The sequence below is a fragment of the Spermophilus citellus genome (genome assembly GCF_964194105.1).
Source record: "Spermophilus citellus genome assembly, chromosome: 3".
NCBI lineage: Eukaryota > Metazoa > Chordata > Mammalia > Rodentia > Sciuridae > Spermophilus > Spermophilus citellus.
The window spans coordinates 226,352,346-226,367,686 of record NC_138184.1 but is presented as its reverse complement, the minus strand read 5'-3'; the positions used below and the strand labels follow the sequence as shown (position 1 = coordinate 226,367,686).

Below are 15,341 nucleotides of genomic sequence, written 5' to 3'. Positions count from 1 at the left end.
CCCTCGACTCCTGATGGAGCCACAGGTCCGGGAGCCAGGGCCACCAGCTGCGTCCCTGGGTGTTTGATTTATAGATCTACTGCCTATTGCCATTAGATTTAATTTTTCCCAAAAACATTTTTAAAGGAAATTAAGATGGATTTTTTCCCTCTCTATTCAGTTTTCTTCACTCAGTGACATCTCCAGCCACAGAACACAGTGGCTGGCTCAGAGAGCTCAGAGCTCTGAGTGCCTGATCAAATCAGTAGCTGAGGCCAGTTCTGTCTCACAAGCACTCAGAAGCTTCCAGAGGGGTGAGGCAGACATTAGGCCATCAGGAAGATGGCCAGGTGAGGTGCACAGGAGAGAAGCACTGGAGGTGCTGGGTTGGGGCTCCAGTCGGCCAAGAAGAGGCCCAGGCCAGGGTACAGACAACTGGAAGAAGGACAGCTGAGGGGGTCCAGGCCCAAGCAGGGTGGGAGAACCAGGACAGGGCCTGTGATGGGAACAGCACTCCATACCTTTCCAGCGTTCCTGAGGGTGGATGGAGCAACAACATCGTCAGTTCGCAGACGATAATAGACATTCCCCTGGGAGGAGGTGGCATTGCTAGGGCCACAAGAACTGGGCACAAGGCTGCCTCCCAAATCTGGGTCCTCAGCTCCCTTGGTCCCTTGCAGACACCCGGGCCACAAGACGCCACCAGGCTGCCTCCCAAATCTGGGTCCTCAGCTCCCCAGCAGCCAATACAGTGAAGATCCAGCCAGTTTCTATGGACAGATCAAGGGGCAGGTATGGGTAACTCCCTCGAAGGCTTAGGCACTCCTTGCCCTTCACTCCGGTTTCCAAGGAGATTGAGGGTTTTAGAAAGGGAAAGGGGATAGTGCAGGGGGCTGGTGGGCTTACCCAGCTCCTCACCCAGGAGGCCAGGAGAGCCTGAGTTGGGTCCCAGACTCCCAGAGGAAGAGGAGAGCTTTCTGTGGGGTGGCCTTTCAACAGCTCTGTGTGTCCCGAGGCCATGCCTCCCCCTTGTTTTGGCCTGGGTTTCAGCCACATCAAAGCCCCTGACTCCAGCCAGATTTGCCAGGTGTTGATCCAGAGGCAGATGGGTGGGGAGTGAGGATGACTGTGTCTCATCCCTTCCTCCACCAGCCCGTCAGTCACTGGATATCCTGCCACCACCAGGCAGAGCCATGCCTGGGGTGGGGGGTTATGGTATCCCTTAGGATCCCATAGAAACCACCCCACATCCTCATGGAAATGGAGCCAGACTGGGTAGCTTTTTTTTTTTATATAGTGCCATAAGCTGTTGGGCGTGACCTGCTCCAAGAAGACCACCTAATTAATGGTGGCTGTGAGGGGAATGAAAGAAAACTGGCTGTGAATCCAAAATGTGCCTTCCCTCTGGGCCAGCGGGATGCTCAGAGCCCCAGAGGCCGCTCTGCGCTACTCCTGCGACCAGCAGCTTCAGCTCCCCGATGTTTGCAGTTCATTGTGTGTGCGGTGTGTGGGGTGGGAGGGGTGTCAAGGAGCATCCCATTAGACTGAGCAAACCCACGCAGGCAAAGGGAGAAAGGACGACTGTTCACTCAGCTAACCTTTATCATGCACCTGCCCACCACGCAGGAGCCCGGGGACCCCACGGTAAGGTCTTTCCCTGATGATAGGGACCCATGATGTGATGGTGAGGGATCCACGGAGGTGTGTGGCAAGAAGCAGAGAGTGACTCTGAGGAGAGGAGGGAGGGAGCTGGGGGGTGTCCCTGAGGACCTCGCTGAGGAGGGGGCTGATAGCTGGGCCCAGGTTTCACCTGGTGGTAGCACCCACTTGCCATGGAGATGCTCCCTCACTTCCCTCCCGGCCTTAGCTTAGCTCTTGTCTGCCTTGGTCCCTTGCAGTCCTATGGAATCTTTGGATTTCAGAGCAGGAAGGGCCCTAGGAATCTTGTCGCCAAACCCCTCCTTTTACTTCTGAGGAGGCAGGGAGATAACAGCCACTCGCCCAAGGTCACACAGCTATTTTGTTGTGCTATTTTTTCTTTGTTGTTTTGCTTCTTTCTATCATATTTGGTGTGTGTGTGTGTGTGTGTGTGTGTGTGTGCATGCCTGCACACGAGCATTTGTACGATTATGCAAAAATGACATGGAAAGGCAAGTCACACAGAGACAGCCCCCTTCAGAGTAGCAGAGGTGTCCTGGGCACAGAAACATTCTGACACAAACAGGGAGGTACAGGGTTCAGGCAGGGGAAGGGCAGTCAGCAGGAGGACTGTGATGCCCCTAGTCTGATCTTTTAAACACCGTCTGCTGGTGGAGGTTGGGGTGCAGGGTCCCCTCCCCCATCTCTGAGGACTGAGCCGGGTACCAAGGACTAGCCAGAGTTCCCTGGGGGCCTGAGACTTAGGACAGGCAGGGAGGGAGGGTCAATCCAACTCTGAGCCCCCTGCATGCCCAAGAAGGTGGTGGGATGTTTGTGACCAGAGGAGAGGTGGGGGGTGGACTTAAGGATGGGCCAGATCACAGAAATCAGGGGTCTTTGAGAGCTGCAAGTGGTCTCTTCCATACACACACACACACACACACACACACACACACACCCTAATTCGTTTGGGTAATTTTGTTCCTCTAAGGAAAGCTTTATTGCTGGGTCACAGGGAAAGCGGACAGGGTTTAGGGGTCTCTCCCAAGCTGTCCTTTCTCCCTCCAGTCTGGTTTCCTTTGTTCCTCCCCCTCCCTTCCTCCCTCTCCCCTGCCAGCTTCCCTTCTCTTCTTCCAGCCTCCCTACTCCCATTCCCCCTCCCCGCCCTCTCCTCCGTCCCCCCACCCCAGTCGAGTCCCCAAGTGGGACCTCCACAGTAGACGGGAGGGCGGGACTCCGGCTCAGCCGGGCCTTGGTGGCCGTCTTCCCGCAGGGAAGGAGTTAAATCTCTTCCCCGCATCCCTCCTCCCTCCTCCGCCTCCCCCGGCCGCCGCCGTGGAGTCCTGCAGCTGGGCCCTGGGCTGACCTTCACCGGGAGGGAGGCCGCAGCGCGCATGCCCGAGTCCGGGACCGGCGCGGGCGGAGGGCTGGCGGCGCGGGCCGGCAGCGGGGGCCCCAGCGTACCCGCCGCCGCCCGCTTGCTCCGGCACGGTGGGGGGCGAACGGCCGAGCTGTCCCGCAGGCCGCGGCGCATCTCTCCCTGAGCGGGGAGCGGCGCTTTGCCATTTGGTGCTGGTCGTGCTTCTGCGAGGGAAGAAGAGATGGGGGGACGGCAGGGGGGACTCCGGCTCCGGGCCGCCGCGCAGCCGTCCCCACCCGGGACACGCGCACTGCTTGTCCCGGTGCGGCCAGCGCCCTGTTGGGCCGGAAGGAGTCTGGGTTCTCCCAAGTCCCCCTTTCCCATCTGTCTGGAGCCCTGAGCAGCAGCGTGGCACTGCCCAGCGCCCTGATGGGGCTGAACTTTTAGGGACCTGGGCCTTTGTGAGAAGGGAGTCCTGGCCTGGACCCCCACACTGGTGCCACCCCTGCGTTCTGGTGGGAAGGTTTCCAGGGTACAGTGTTCACACACCTAGGGCCTCGCTTGCTAAAGCAGCAAGCAAACTTGTCTGCTGGCAGATGCCTTGTGAATAGGGCCTCTGTGCGTTGGACGCAGAGGTGGCCAGGGTGTGCCTGTGTGCGAATCTATGTGGCTCCTTGTCCCTGTGGTGCCTCCTTCAGTGTGCAGGCCTGGTGGTGTGTGCTTGGGGGTATGTGCATGCAGTGTATCTGTTGTCTGTGCAACACAAGAATGTCTGCCAGTGGGTGGTCAGGAGGGGGCTTATCTAGGGATCTGATTGACACTCACTTACCTGTTCCTTGGGATTGGTATCCACATAGTCCTTGGTATAACCACCTCAGGGAACCTCCTCCACCACCAAGACCAACCCAGAATTTCCCAACCCCCTCACAAAAGCTGGGTGTCTGCCTGCTGCCCTTCTGTCATCCCAGCTGCCCCAGTGGGGGTCCCAGTCCCAGTCCTCTGCTGTCTTCTTTCCCATAAGGTCTCTCCAAAAGTTGAGAACACTAAGCTTTACACAAAATCTATATGTGTCTAACCCCACGTCCAGAACCTCCATGGCCTGTGGTTTCCCAGGTTCCTGCTAGAAGCCCCCAGTGGGAAGCTCTGATGATTCACACCTTCAGGTAAGTGGCAGAGTACCAGCTCTGTCCACTGGCCTGTTGAGCTTTGCAGGCATCCTTAGGCTTTTGGTGTTGTTGAGCCCCTGAGCCCAGGAATGGAGGGAACATGGGACCAAGATGAGGTTGTGACCTCAGGTGCCACAACCAAACCTAACACACGAAGCACAGGGCACATCAGACATCAGTCCAATACCAATTCATGGCCAGAGTAGATGTGGTTGGTCATCTGGAAGGAAAAAGATCTGTGCCCAAGAGTGTGGTCAGGGAAAGCTTCTGGAAGGAGGTGGGCCTGAGATGGGCTCTATGGGTGGGTGAAATGAGACAGGCAGAGAGCAAGTGGAAACACTGCAGGCAAAGAACTGCAGAAGGAGACCCTCTGAAATAAGAATGAGTAGGGGGTAGAAGGCGAGCAGACGGACAGGGGATCACCCTCCTCCCCCAGGTTACCTTCAGGGTCTGTGGCTGATGGAAACAGCCCCCCACCACCACCCCAGCATGGCCCAGTCTCCCAGGTGCAGGGGTAGAGGTGTTGGCATCCTGGACCAGATGCCCTCTCTGTCCTTTCAGATTGATAGTGGGTGCCTGAATGGGCAGAGCCCAAGGAAAATCAGGCCGCAGAAAACACTTCTTAGTGGAACATTCCCTCTGTACTTTGTCCTGACTTCTGAAGGCATTCTGAAGGGTCATGCCCCCCCTCCCCAGTGTAATGCTAGGTCTTCAGGGCTCACCTTCAAATAAGTGTTCCAACAAACTCTTCCAGGCATTACCCCTCCCTCACCTGGATTCTGACACTGTAGACCCAGCAAGCCTATAAACTTGACCCACTGTTGTCCTGCAGCTCATGGGCTCCTCCTCCAGAGGAGGAGAGAAGGGCGTGGCTTTGGGGGCACGGACCGGCGGGCTCCGTCCCGGGATCGCAGGATTTGCCCCTCCTCCTTACTGTCCTTGCTCCACTCCAGGGACTGCCAGATCCCTTCACACCAGCCCTTTCTGGGGCTCCCACATCTCCCCACCCCACACCCCTGCTTTCTTTGGGTCTTGAGGTTGGCCCCACCGTACCCAGATGCCTCAGCTCCTCTGGGTCCCCACCCCCACTCCCAGGCCACCAAGCCCTTCTTGCCTCATTCTTTCCACCTACCCACCCTCCCCAACTCTGGTCCGTTCCTCACAAGTTCTCTTCCTGTTCTCCTGAGCCCGATCCATGTCCCTTTTTCGGAAATACTTCCCCTATTGCCCTCACTTTCTCACAGAGAGGCAAACAAAGGCTCGCAAACCCAGAAATAGACTCACACAGAGCTGAAAGACACAGGCCGTGTCCTGCCCCACACGCACGCGCGCAGCACTGGAGGCTGTCGTGGAGGGAGGCACACAGACAAGGCGTTTGTGCACGCACATAAACATCCACAGCCACCGCGCTGTGCCACAAAAGGGTGCGGACACACCAGGCGTGCGAGACAAGGGCACACACATCTGCGGGCGCTGGGGAACGCCGCCTTCCCGGGCACACCCACCGCTGCCGGCCCTGGGGCAGGAGCAAGGCCTCCTCCGGGCTCGGGCTCCCCCCGGATTCCTTCCAGCGAATGTTTCCCTACTTGGCCTGCCAGGTCTCTGGGGAAAGGGCCTCAGAAATGCAGCAGGAGCCACTTGGGGGAAGGAAGTTGGAACTGGCTGTTCCCTGCCTGGCCCTGCCGGCGAATTCCCTAACCGAGAAACTATTTGTGGCGAGAGCCCGGTGGCCGGCGAGCCCCCCGCCACCTCCCTGACGTCCCCTCCCCGCGCCGCCGCCCGCGGCCCTCGGGCGGCCTCGGCTGCAACGCCGCTGCCCAGCGCCGGGCTCGTCGGCGCGCCTCGCCGCTTATCTGAGCTGTTTGGACAGCGCGGGGTGCAGGCGGGTTGCTGTGTCCCCGCCGAGTCCGCAGGCAGACCCCGGGCCGCCGGACTATTTCTGTCTTATCAGTGCAGGAATGCGGCAGCCGCGGCGGCGGCGGCGGCGGCGGCGGCGGCGGGCGGGCGGCGGCGGCGTGGGCCGTGGGCCGTCAGGGCAGCCCTGAAGGGGCCCCCTCCCCACTCCGCTCGAGTAGAAGTGTGAGAGAGCCCAGCAGGACTCAGAGGGGAGAGTTGGAGGAAAAAAAAGGCAGAAAAGGGAAAGAAAGAGGAAGAGAGAGAGAGAGAGTGAGAGGAGCCGCTGAGCCCACCCCGATGGCCGCGGACGAAGTTGCCGGAGGGGCGCGCAAAGCCACGAAAAGCAAACTTTTTGAGTTTCTGGTCCATGGGGTGGTGAGTGGGGGAAAGTTAGCGGGGGAGGGCGAGCGAGCTGGCTCGGGCTGAATGGAGGGATGATCGGGAGGGACCGCGAGGGCGCTCCCGCTCTCCCACCCCTCTGGTGGGGGCGCCACGGCCACGGCCCAGCCCCGGGACTGTGCCGGCGCCCTGGCATCCGAACACGTCGTCAGGGCGGGCTGGGGATGGGCGCGCGGTGACAGGGAAGGGAGGCTTAGGCACGGGCTCTTGTCAGGGGAGGAGGGTGGGACTTGCCGCCTGTCCCCCCCAAGTGGGGGGTCCCCTCTGTACCCGACATGTTGTCTTCCGTTCTTTTCCTGGTGGGCCCAGGTACCCCTGCCCTGGGGGTGGGGGTGGGGTGGGGGACTGTGTTGCCTTGTCCCTGTTCATCCGTTGGGACAGTGTCACTCCGATTGTGTCTGGGGAGCAAGAAGCAGGTGACCCTGGAGGCACTGCCAACCAGAGCTCTGGCTGAGTATAACCGCTGCATCCCAGCAGGAGGGCTCTGGGGCTTGGTCATGGCCTCTGCCATCAGGGTCAGGGAGAGGCCCACTCTAGGAATGAACCCCAAGAGGTCTGAGGGTCCCCTTGTCAGGCTCAGCCACCAGAAGTTGATGACCTTAACACTTCAAAGGTGTGAAAGAACAACTGAAGTCGGGGACATGAGGCCTACAGACCAAAGGGACAGCACTGCACACTCCCACCACAGGCAGACTGAGAAAGCACGTGGGGAGACTGAGGGAGCCTGGGGTCCTAAAGGGATGGAGGACTGAGCTGAGTCAGTAGGGGGCCAGGTTGGGAGGGCTGTAGGAATGGGAGAGGCAGGGGCTCCAGGACTGGGGATGGGTGAAGGGTGTGGAGGCAGAATCAGGTTTACCATGGCCAAATTTGGTTGTGACCTCAGGAAGGCACCTTCTCAGTGAGAGAGACTGAAGTTCCTAGAATATTGGCCTCATAGGCATGGTGCTGGTGGCTGGTACAGTCCCTGGGGGCCCTGGGAGCCTCCCTCTCAGGGGGCTCTCCCTAAGTCAGTCAGTGTCTCTGGCCTTGATGGATGGGAGAGCAGCCCATAAGGAAGAGGGCTTCCCTGAGGCGGCCTGTCCTCAGTCCCAAGAGTCTGGGGATGGGGTTGGGGGGGCTTCCCAGGGTGTTTGTGTCCTAACCTTGTTGTTTTGGGGAGTCCTTTAAAAGGCCCATCTAGTGGAGAAAGGGTTCTGCATGTGGATCTGAATATGAAAAACTTGGAGCTTTGGTGAGCTCACTCCCAGTGCCCCATTTATGCTAGTGGGGAATGGCCAAGTCTGGGCTCTATTCTGGAGGCTTGAGTGACAGGATCAGGTGGGGTGGGGGAGGCAGACACAGGTTCCACTGTGGAAGAGATGGGCAGAAACAGCTGCTGGCTGGGGGTGGAGGGTGTTCGGGTGCAGGAACAGAAACACCAAGCCCCAAGCCCAGGGTCAGGGTCAGAGCTCTTCCATATGCCTGAAGGTGACATGGTGGGGTTAAATGATATCAGAGCCCACATCATTCTCTCCATAATCTCCTTCCTGCTCCTTTCGTCCCAGTCCCAATCCTACCTCCCCTTACTGTACAGCTCCTGAACCTTCCTATTGCTCTCTTCGTCTTCTTTCTGGGGTTTGGACAAGTGGGGTCTTGAACACCTCACTTGGAGGCATTTATAACTCATCTAGACCCATCTGACTTCCCAGGGGAAGTGGCAAGGGATTACAACCTGCCTATCTCCCTCTCCAGGGTCCCAGAGGTTCCCTATTTCTGCTTTCAAAGGGGTGGAGTGCAGAGTAGAGAAAGTATGGGATGGCCATCTCTGATCTAGGCAAACAGGAGGCAGAGATAGATGCTCATGAAGATCTGGGCCTTTGACTCACCCCAGGCCCCCTGGCAACCCACTCCTAGCCCAGTTTCCCTCATCCAGAGAAACCTGGCAGGGGTCTCACTTCAGCCCTCTTGGGTGCCCTTCCCCTGCCTCCAGCCTTCACCCTGGAAGAAATTAAGGGGCCAGCCTAAGTCCGTGATGCCCCTGGTTGTGGAAATTTGGAGTCAGTACAAGGGAGCAAGGTTTGAGATTGTGGGGCCAAAATCAGGGAACAGAGGAGAGGAGGTGATATGAGGAGGGGTGAGAACTGGAGAGTAGGAAGGAGGGAATGGGAAGGGGCGTAGCTGAAGTCAGAGGAGGAAGCTCAGCCCCTAACCTCAACGAAGCACCAAGAGCAAAACCCCTGGCCCTCAGGAAACAGGGGCGGTTCAGGGGCTGTCTTTCACAGGAGCAGCGGCGTGACCTTGGCGAGGTCGCTTTTCTCCTTGAGCCACAGTTGCCTCATCTGTCAAGTGGGGATGAAGGAACTTGCTCAGTCTGTCTTGCAGAGGAGCAAGCGGATGTGAACATCCTTTGAAAGGTTGAAAGGCGCCATTAATATTCATCTTCGCGGTACCTTCCGCAGATCCGAGGCTCGGCAATGCCCTGGGCAATTGCCTGGCTTCAGTTAGCTTCCTGCAGCAAGACGCCGAACCCCCGCCGCCGAAGCCGCGCGGATTCCCGCGCCCCTGCCCCTCCCACCCATCGCTCCCACCCATCGCTCCGCGCTCAGGGTCACGAGCCCAGGGTCTCGGCGAGGGGCGGGGACACCGGCTCCGGGAGCCTGGGGCCGGGGACCCAGGTCTGACCCGCGGGTGCCGGTTTCTGCTTCACCCCCGCCCCACCCCCAGCGCCCCGGGATGCCGTCTGGAGCCCGGATGCCCCACCAGGGGGCGCCCATGGGCCCCCCGGGCTCCCCGTACATGGGCAGCCCCGCCGTGCGACCCGGCCTGGCCCCCGCGGGCATGGAGCCCGCCCGCAAGCGAGCAGCGCCCCCGCCCGGGCAGAGCCAGGCACAGAGCCAGGGCCAGCCGGTGCCCACCGCCCCCGCACGGAGCCGCAGGTGAGTGCCCCCTCCCCCGCACTGAGGGGCGTGCAGGGCGGGCGGGCAGGACCCGCAGGTGGGCGAGTTGCCGGTATTGGAAGCCGGAGGAAGAATGGTCTTCCTGGGTCCCATGCCCTTTGGGGAGGTGGGTTTAGGGGGCACTGGGTCTGGATCTTTTGTGTGCCCATGAAACAGGCTGCGGCCGTCTGCAGCCAGTGTCCCTTGTCTTGCACGCGCCCCTAGACCTTCTCCTTGTCGCCTACGAAGTCCTTCTCACCTCCCTTACCCCAGGTTGTGGTTGATGCTTCAGTCTTGGGGGCGGGGAAGAGAAGTTGGCAGTAAGACTGAGGGTAGAGCTTTAGCTGTTTCCCAAAGTGTGGTTCTTCGCTGAACCCTCTTGCCCCGTCCCTGGCTGCGCTTTTCAGAGCCCACTCCAAATCTCAGTCGGAGTCTCTGCCCATGTGGGTGGAGCCTGGAGATTCGCTCTGGGTGGGTGGTCTCTGCCGAGTCCTTCTCAGGTGATTCTTAGGCACTCCAAGGCTGAAGCGCAGCCATAATTCGACCTCAGGACTAGGTCTGACCCCAGGCCACCAGGGCCATCCCATTTACTTGTCTGAGCAGTTGGGGCACCTCACAAGCCCCTGATGGCTCCTGGCAAGACAGATGCCCCTTTGGGCATCAGTATTTAGCCAAATACACATGCTTTCTTTTGCACAACAGATAGATTCCTATAAAAGGTGTAATATCAATTTTACCTCATTATTATTTTTTTACACAAAGGAAAATTCACCATTTATAGGAACCCCATGACAAATTCTTTTGCAAAGGGAATCATCATCTTGTATAGCAAATAATAATTCCCAGATTTATCTTGTATAAATGGGGAGTTTCACGTAGACACTTTATTTCGAACAAATCAGACTTTTGATGAGTTGCTTGCCTAGCCTTCCAATGGATTCTGGATAGGGAGGGGGCAGTGGGTGAGAACACCACAAGGGGGCAGTGTAAGCCACCGGCTAGGCTGCTCTCACACAACCCATGAGGGTTTTCTGGGGTGCTTGTGGGAGTCAGACACAGCTAGCTGGCTGGTCAAGAGTCCAAATCCCAGTTGCTGCCTACCCCATCCAACTTAGCTTCATCCGTAAGTTATACCCACATGGGAGAGCATCCATGCGTGCCCCACCTGGTCCCTGTGGATGTGATATATTCTTTGCCCTGTTGGCATGTGGTCCAAAGATGGGAGCACCGTGGTCCCTTCCAAGCCTAGCACCCTGGGATGCAATTCCAGTTTTACACCATCACCTCCTGCTCCAGGAGCAAGAGGAGAGATCACCTCTTCCCCTTACTCTAAGCTCAGGCCTAGTGGCTGTGCACCCCTGCTTAGAAGGAAAGGCAGGTCGTCAGAACCTGTACTTTCTCTGTTCTGCCTTCCTTACTCCCCAACCTGCTTCAAACACTTCAGCTCCCATGTTTTGGTAGCAAACCCCTACCCCCCCCCCATCCTCCTAAGTCTGAATTTTTCTGGTCTTGAGGATGTGGTGGTGTGGAAGGGGTTCCCAGGACAGAAGAGGAACAGGTCACCCCGATTCCCAAGAAAGGACAGAGCATCAGCTGCATGAACCATCGTTGTAGCCCCTCAGGCGGACAGACAAGCGGGCTGTGGGAACCCCAGCCAGGCAGGCGGAGATGTCGGGATAATTTAGCAGGTGGCCTCGTTACTCCCAGATCTGTCGCCATGGTAACCTGGTTTTTTCTTTAAAAAATGTACAGTGCCAAGAGGAGGAAGATGGCTGACAAAATCCTCCCTCAAAGGGTGAGTGCCTTTCACAGCAGCCTCCAGCCCACCCCCACCCTCTGCTTCTCTGCCCTCCCTTCCCCCTCAAGAGAGCTCCAGCGTCAAAGCCACTTTCACTTTTTTGTTTAAAAAGCTCATTAAGAAGTAAGGCTCCCCAGGCCAGAGGGCTGGGTGGGGCATAGGGAAGGAGTGAGCCATGGGGGTGCAGGGGAGGCAGAACACAGGGCCAGAGGTTTAGGGGATTGAGTACCCGTGGTCTGAAGACATAGAAGCATGGGACAAAGAGGGGACAAGAACCTGCCAGGTGGTATGACAGGAACAGAAGGTGACCAGAAGGCTTGGGCATCATAGAGGGACCCAGTTGGGTGTGAGTTAGCACAGTTGAGATATCAGATGTGGGGGCTAGTGAGGGGTCAGGGCAAGAGGTAAGAAATGATATCCCCTAACTGTCTTAGGAACCCCAGAGTCCCTCGCCACTTTTGCAGGGACCCAAAGGTAGCTGACAAACTAGTGCCTACAGGGTTGCACAGGTGCTGCCTCCTCCTGGTGATGAGCTACGTGGATCCCCCTGGAGGAGAAGTGACTTTTATCCCCACACATGGAGACCCCTCCCTCAAGGCTGGATATTGGAATGCTGGGAAGAGATCCTATTCACACCCTCAAAATTCCAGGCCCTGAAACCAGATGGCTTCCTCCACATCCTTTGTGCCCTAGGATTGCAACAGGTTCACATTTCCTATTACACAATTGGCTGAGCCCTGTTCTGCCTTGCTCCTCCAGATTCGGGAGCTGGTTCCCGAGTCCCAGGCTTACATGGACCTCCTAGCGTTTGAGAGGAAACTGGATCAAACCATCATGCGGAAGCGGGTGGACATCCAGGAAGCACTGAAGAGGCCCATGAAGGTGCCTTAGTGTGGGGGTAGGAAGAGGGCTCTAGGTGCTGTGCCCAGGATAGGGAAGCAGGGTGGCCCTAGGGTACACAGTGCCTTGGTTCTGTACTAGACTCTTTATTTCTACAGCAAAAGCGGAAGCTACGTCTTTATATCTCCAATACTTTTAACCCTGCGAAGCCTGACGCAGAGGATTCTGATGGCAGCATTGCCTCCTGGGAGCTGCGGGTGGAGGGGAAGCTCCTGGATGATGTACGTCCTGGCCCAGGTCTCTCCAGGTGTCCTGGGGTGGGTATGGGCTGAGTGGAGAACAATTAGATATTTATGCTAGGGGCTGGGGAGTCAGCCCTGGTTGTGGTGGGTGGGCCTGGGGTGAGTCTAGAGGACTGCCTCTTACATGCTGTCTACCTGCTGCCAATTTGGCCCTTTCTGCACCCATGGTCCCTGTTCTGCCCCCACGGTCCCTCTTCCTCTTTCACAGCCCAGCAAGCAGAAGCGGAAGTTCTCTTCCTTCTTCAAGAGTTTGGTCATTGAGCTGGACAAAGATCTCTATGGCCCTGATAATCACCTCGTTGAGGTAAGACAGATTTCTTCTGCATTTGAATCCCCACTCTCCCACAGGCCCAAGGCCCTGAAAAACATGCACAGATTTGGATCAGGGAACACCCTAAAGCCCTAGCCCCACCAATCTAGATGGGCCTGTGAGTGACCCAAGTCTTTCCCTTGGACAGTGGCACCGGACGCCCACAACCCAGGAGACAGATGGGTTCCAGGTGAAGAGGCCGGGGGACCTAAGTGTGCGCTGCACCCTGCTCCTCATGCTGGACTACCAGGTCTGTGCTCCTCCCCACTCTACAGATACCACACAGCCTCTTGGGCACATTCTGGTTCTCTTCCTTACCCGTCCTTCTCCAGGAGCATGTTTCCAAGGAGCCTCATCACCACAGGCCCCAGTCCCAAGCTGCCTGCTCCTGAGCTCTTCCCATTCCTTCCCTTCAACCTAATTTTCCTGGTCACCTCTTCCCAGCCTCCCCAGTTCAAACTGGACCCCCGCCTGGCCCGTCTGCTCGGGTTGCACACACAGAGCCGCTCAGCCATTGTCCAGGCCCTGTGGCAGTATGTGAAGACCAATAGGCTGCAGGACTCCCACGACAAGGAATACATCAATGGGGACAAGTATTTCCAACAGGTAACCTCTCTCCTGAACCCAGGGATCTAGGAAGCTCCATCGGGGAAGCACCTCTCCAAAGGTAACGACTGCCCTTCCTGCCAGCTCACAGCCATGGCCTTGGAGCCAGGAGGCCAGCACCTAGCACAGGCTCTTTCATGAACTAGCTCTGTGCTACAGCCAATCCATTTAGTTTCCCAAAGTTAGGAAGATATGGAACCCTACAAGGCCAACAGCTTTCTGGAATGTAATATTTTTGACACTAGGAGTTAGGATCCCTGGGTTCTAGTCCTGGGTCTAGACTTTGGCTAAGTTACTTTGCTATTCTGCACCTTGTTCCTTTCTTTGAAGAAGATTAAATTTGTCCCATCTAATCTACTGAGTAGTTCGGAAAATCAAATTGTTGCAATGTGGGATCTGGCAAAAAAATCTACCAAAATAGAGTACTGTTATTAATGCATTTTAAAATAAACACAGAAGATAAACCTGAGGAGTAGAAATAGGAGTTGATGTTTATTGAGCACTTACCACGTGCCAGGCATTGTTCCAAACACTTTGTGTATATCGATTCACTGACTTCTCAGGATACCCTATGAGAAACCCATTCTAGAAATCAGGACACAGAGGCCTGAGGTGTTGAGCAAGTAACTCATTCAAGGTCACACAGTACACAATAGAGGCAGGACTGATATCCCTGCAGGCAGGCTGAGGGTCCCACATAATCCCATCAGAGTGCTGGTGACTCTACCTCCAGCCCAGTCCCATCCCCTTGAACATCAAGGAATCCAATCTGCTCTCAGCCTCTTGGAACTTTTCCAGGATGAAAAAAATCTAGAACCATAGTCATAATTGCTTCAAGCATACAGAAGAGTGATCTTTCCCCAACCACCCCCCTTCAGATTTTTGATTGTCCCCGGCTGAAGTTCTCTGAGATTCCCCAGCGCCTCACAGCCCTGCTATTACCCCCTGATCCAATTGTCATCAACCACGTCATCAGGTGAGGTGGCCCCACCTGGCTCCTTAGACCAGGGAATTGGCCCACTCCTGCCTCCCTTCCCTCCCCCATCTCTCCTACCCCTCCCAGCACCTGCCCCAGCCCTGGGCCCTGAGCCTCTGTGAGGACCTCCTGGATGCCAAGGACTGGACTTCCCTGACAGTGTGGACCCATCAGACCAGAAGAAGACAGCATGCTATGACATTGATGTGGAAGTGGAGGAACCACTGAAGGGACAGATGAGCAGCTTCCTCCTGTCTACGGCCAACCAGCAGGAGATCAGTGCTCTGGACAGTAAGGTGGGGATTGAGCCCAGAGCTGAGGTAGAACACTGACCCAGAGAGGACAGAGCACACTCAGAACAGACCAGCATGTGGGCCTCTGAAGAGATAAGGGATACATGGCCCTTACCTGGTGCTTGAAGTCAACCTTATTCCACAGATAGCTCTGGCCACCCCCACCCTCTCTGGGACTTGAGGAAGCAGGGCTGAGGGACTGTCCTTCACAGAAGCAGCCAGCCCCTCCTTCCTCCCCTTTCCTCCCTCCCCACCCTCTTCCTTTTCCCATCCTCACTACATCACCATGGCCAGGTGGAAATCATCTTTCTACCTGTAGATCCATGAGACGATTGAGTCCATAAACCAGCTCAAGATCCAGAGGGACTTCATGCTAAGCTTCTCCAGAGACCCCAAAGGCTATGTCCAAGACCTGCTCCGCTCCCAGAGCCGGGACCTCAAGGTGAAGAGGGAGACTCAGGGAGCACTGGAGTGGGAAACAAGCACATGGGGAAAGACTATAAACATTGTACACTAGGGGCAGGTAAGGGATGGGGCTCAGGGCTGACCCATGCTCCCTCCCAGGTGATGACAGATGTGGCTGGCAATCCTGAAGAGGAGCGTCGGGCTGAGTTCTACCACCAGCCCTGGTCCCAGGAAGCCGTCAGCCGCTACTTCTACTGCAAGGTAAGGAGCAGCCCTTGCACTCGAGGCTTCCTGTTCCTCTGTTCCAAAGGAAATCTTCCTTCTCACTTGGTGGGCCTTGCTGTTCCCTGTGGTGATACTTGTCCATCCCTCCCCCACCACCACCACCATGCAATGGCCTCCCTGTCCCAGACTCTCTTCCAGGGCAGGGTGCTGGGTAGGTAGGTAGTTCTGATCAC

The 15,341-nt window shown here is 57.0% G+C and overlaps 1 protein-coding gene and 1 long non-coding RNA gene across 5 annotated transcripts in view; both read left to right on the top strand.

Moving 5' to 3' along the window:
- The window catches only part of LOC308643142, a 90,014-nt gene that overhangs the window by 66,020 nt on the left and 8,653 nt on the right, over window positions 1–15,341 (top strand). The gene's annotated exons all lie outside the window — the stretch shown is intronic.
- Window positions 1–15,341, top strand: part of SMARCD3 (SWI/SNF related BAF chromatin remodeling complex subunit D3) — a 32,789-nt gene that overhangs the window by 17,237 nt on the left and 211 nt on the right. The window contains exons 1-12 of one of the 4 annotated variants that reach the window (XM_081287273.1): window positions 6,052–6,414; window positions 9,142–9,353; window positions 11,106–11,148; window positions 11,911–12,033; window positions 12,150–12,308; window positions 12,502–12,597; window positions 12,752–12,853; window positions 13,048–13,209; window positions 14,088–14,185; window positions 14,346–14,481; window positions 14,798–14,920; window positions 15,043–15,144. In XM_081287273.1, coding sequence (XP_081143399.1) covers window positions 6,337–6,414; window positions 9,142–9,353; window positions 11,106–11,148; window positions 11,911–12,033; window positions 12,150–12,308; window positions 12,502–12,597; window positions 12,752–12,853; window positions 13,048–13,209; window positions 14,088–14,185; window positions 14,346–14,481; window positions 14,798–14,920; window positions 15,043–15,144 — 1,434 coding nt within the window. In that variant the 5' untranslated portion in view covers window positions 6,052–6,336. Of the gene's footprint in view, window positions 1–6,051; window positions 6,415–9,141; window positions 9,354–11,105; window positions 11,149–11,910; window positions 12,034–12,149; window positions 12,309–12,501; window positions 12,598–12,751; window positions 12,854–13,047; window positions 13,210–14,087; window positions 14,186–14,345; window positions 14,482–14,797; window positions 14,921–15,042; window positions 15,145–15,341 lie in introns of those variants that run through there. The other 3 variants (XM_081287274.1, XM_081287276.1, XM_081287275.1) reach the window with 3 other exon arrangements.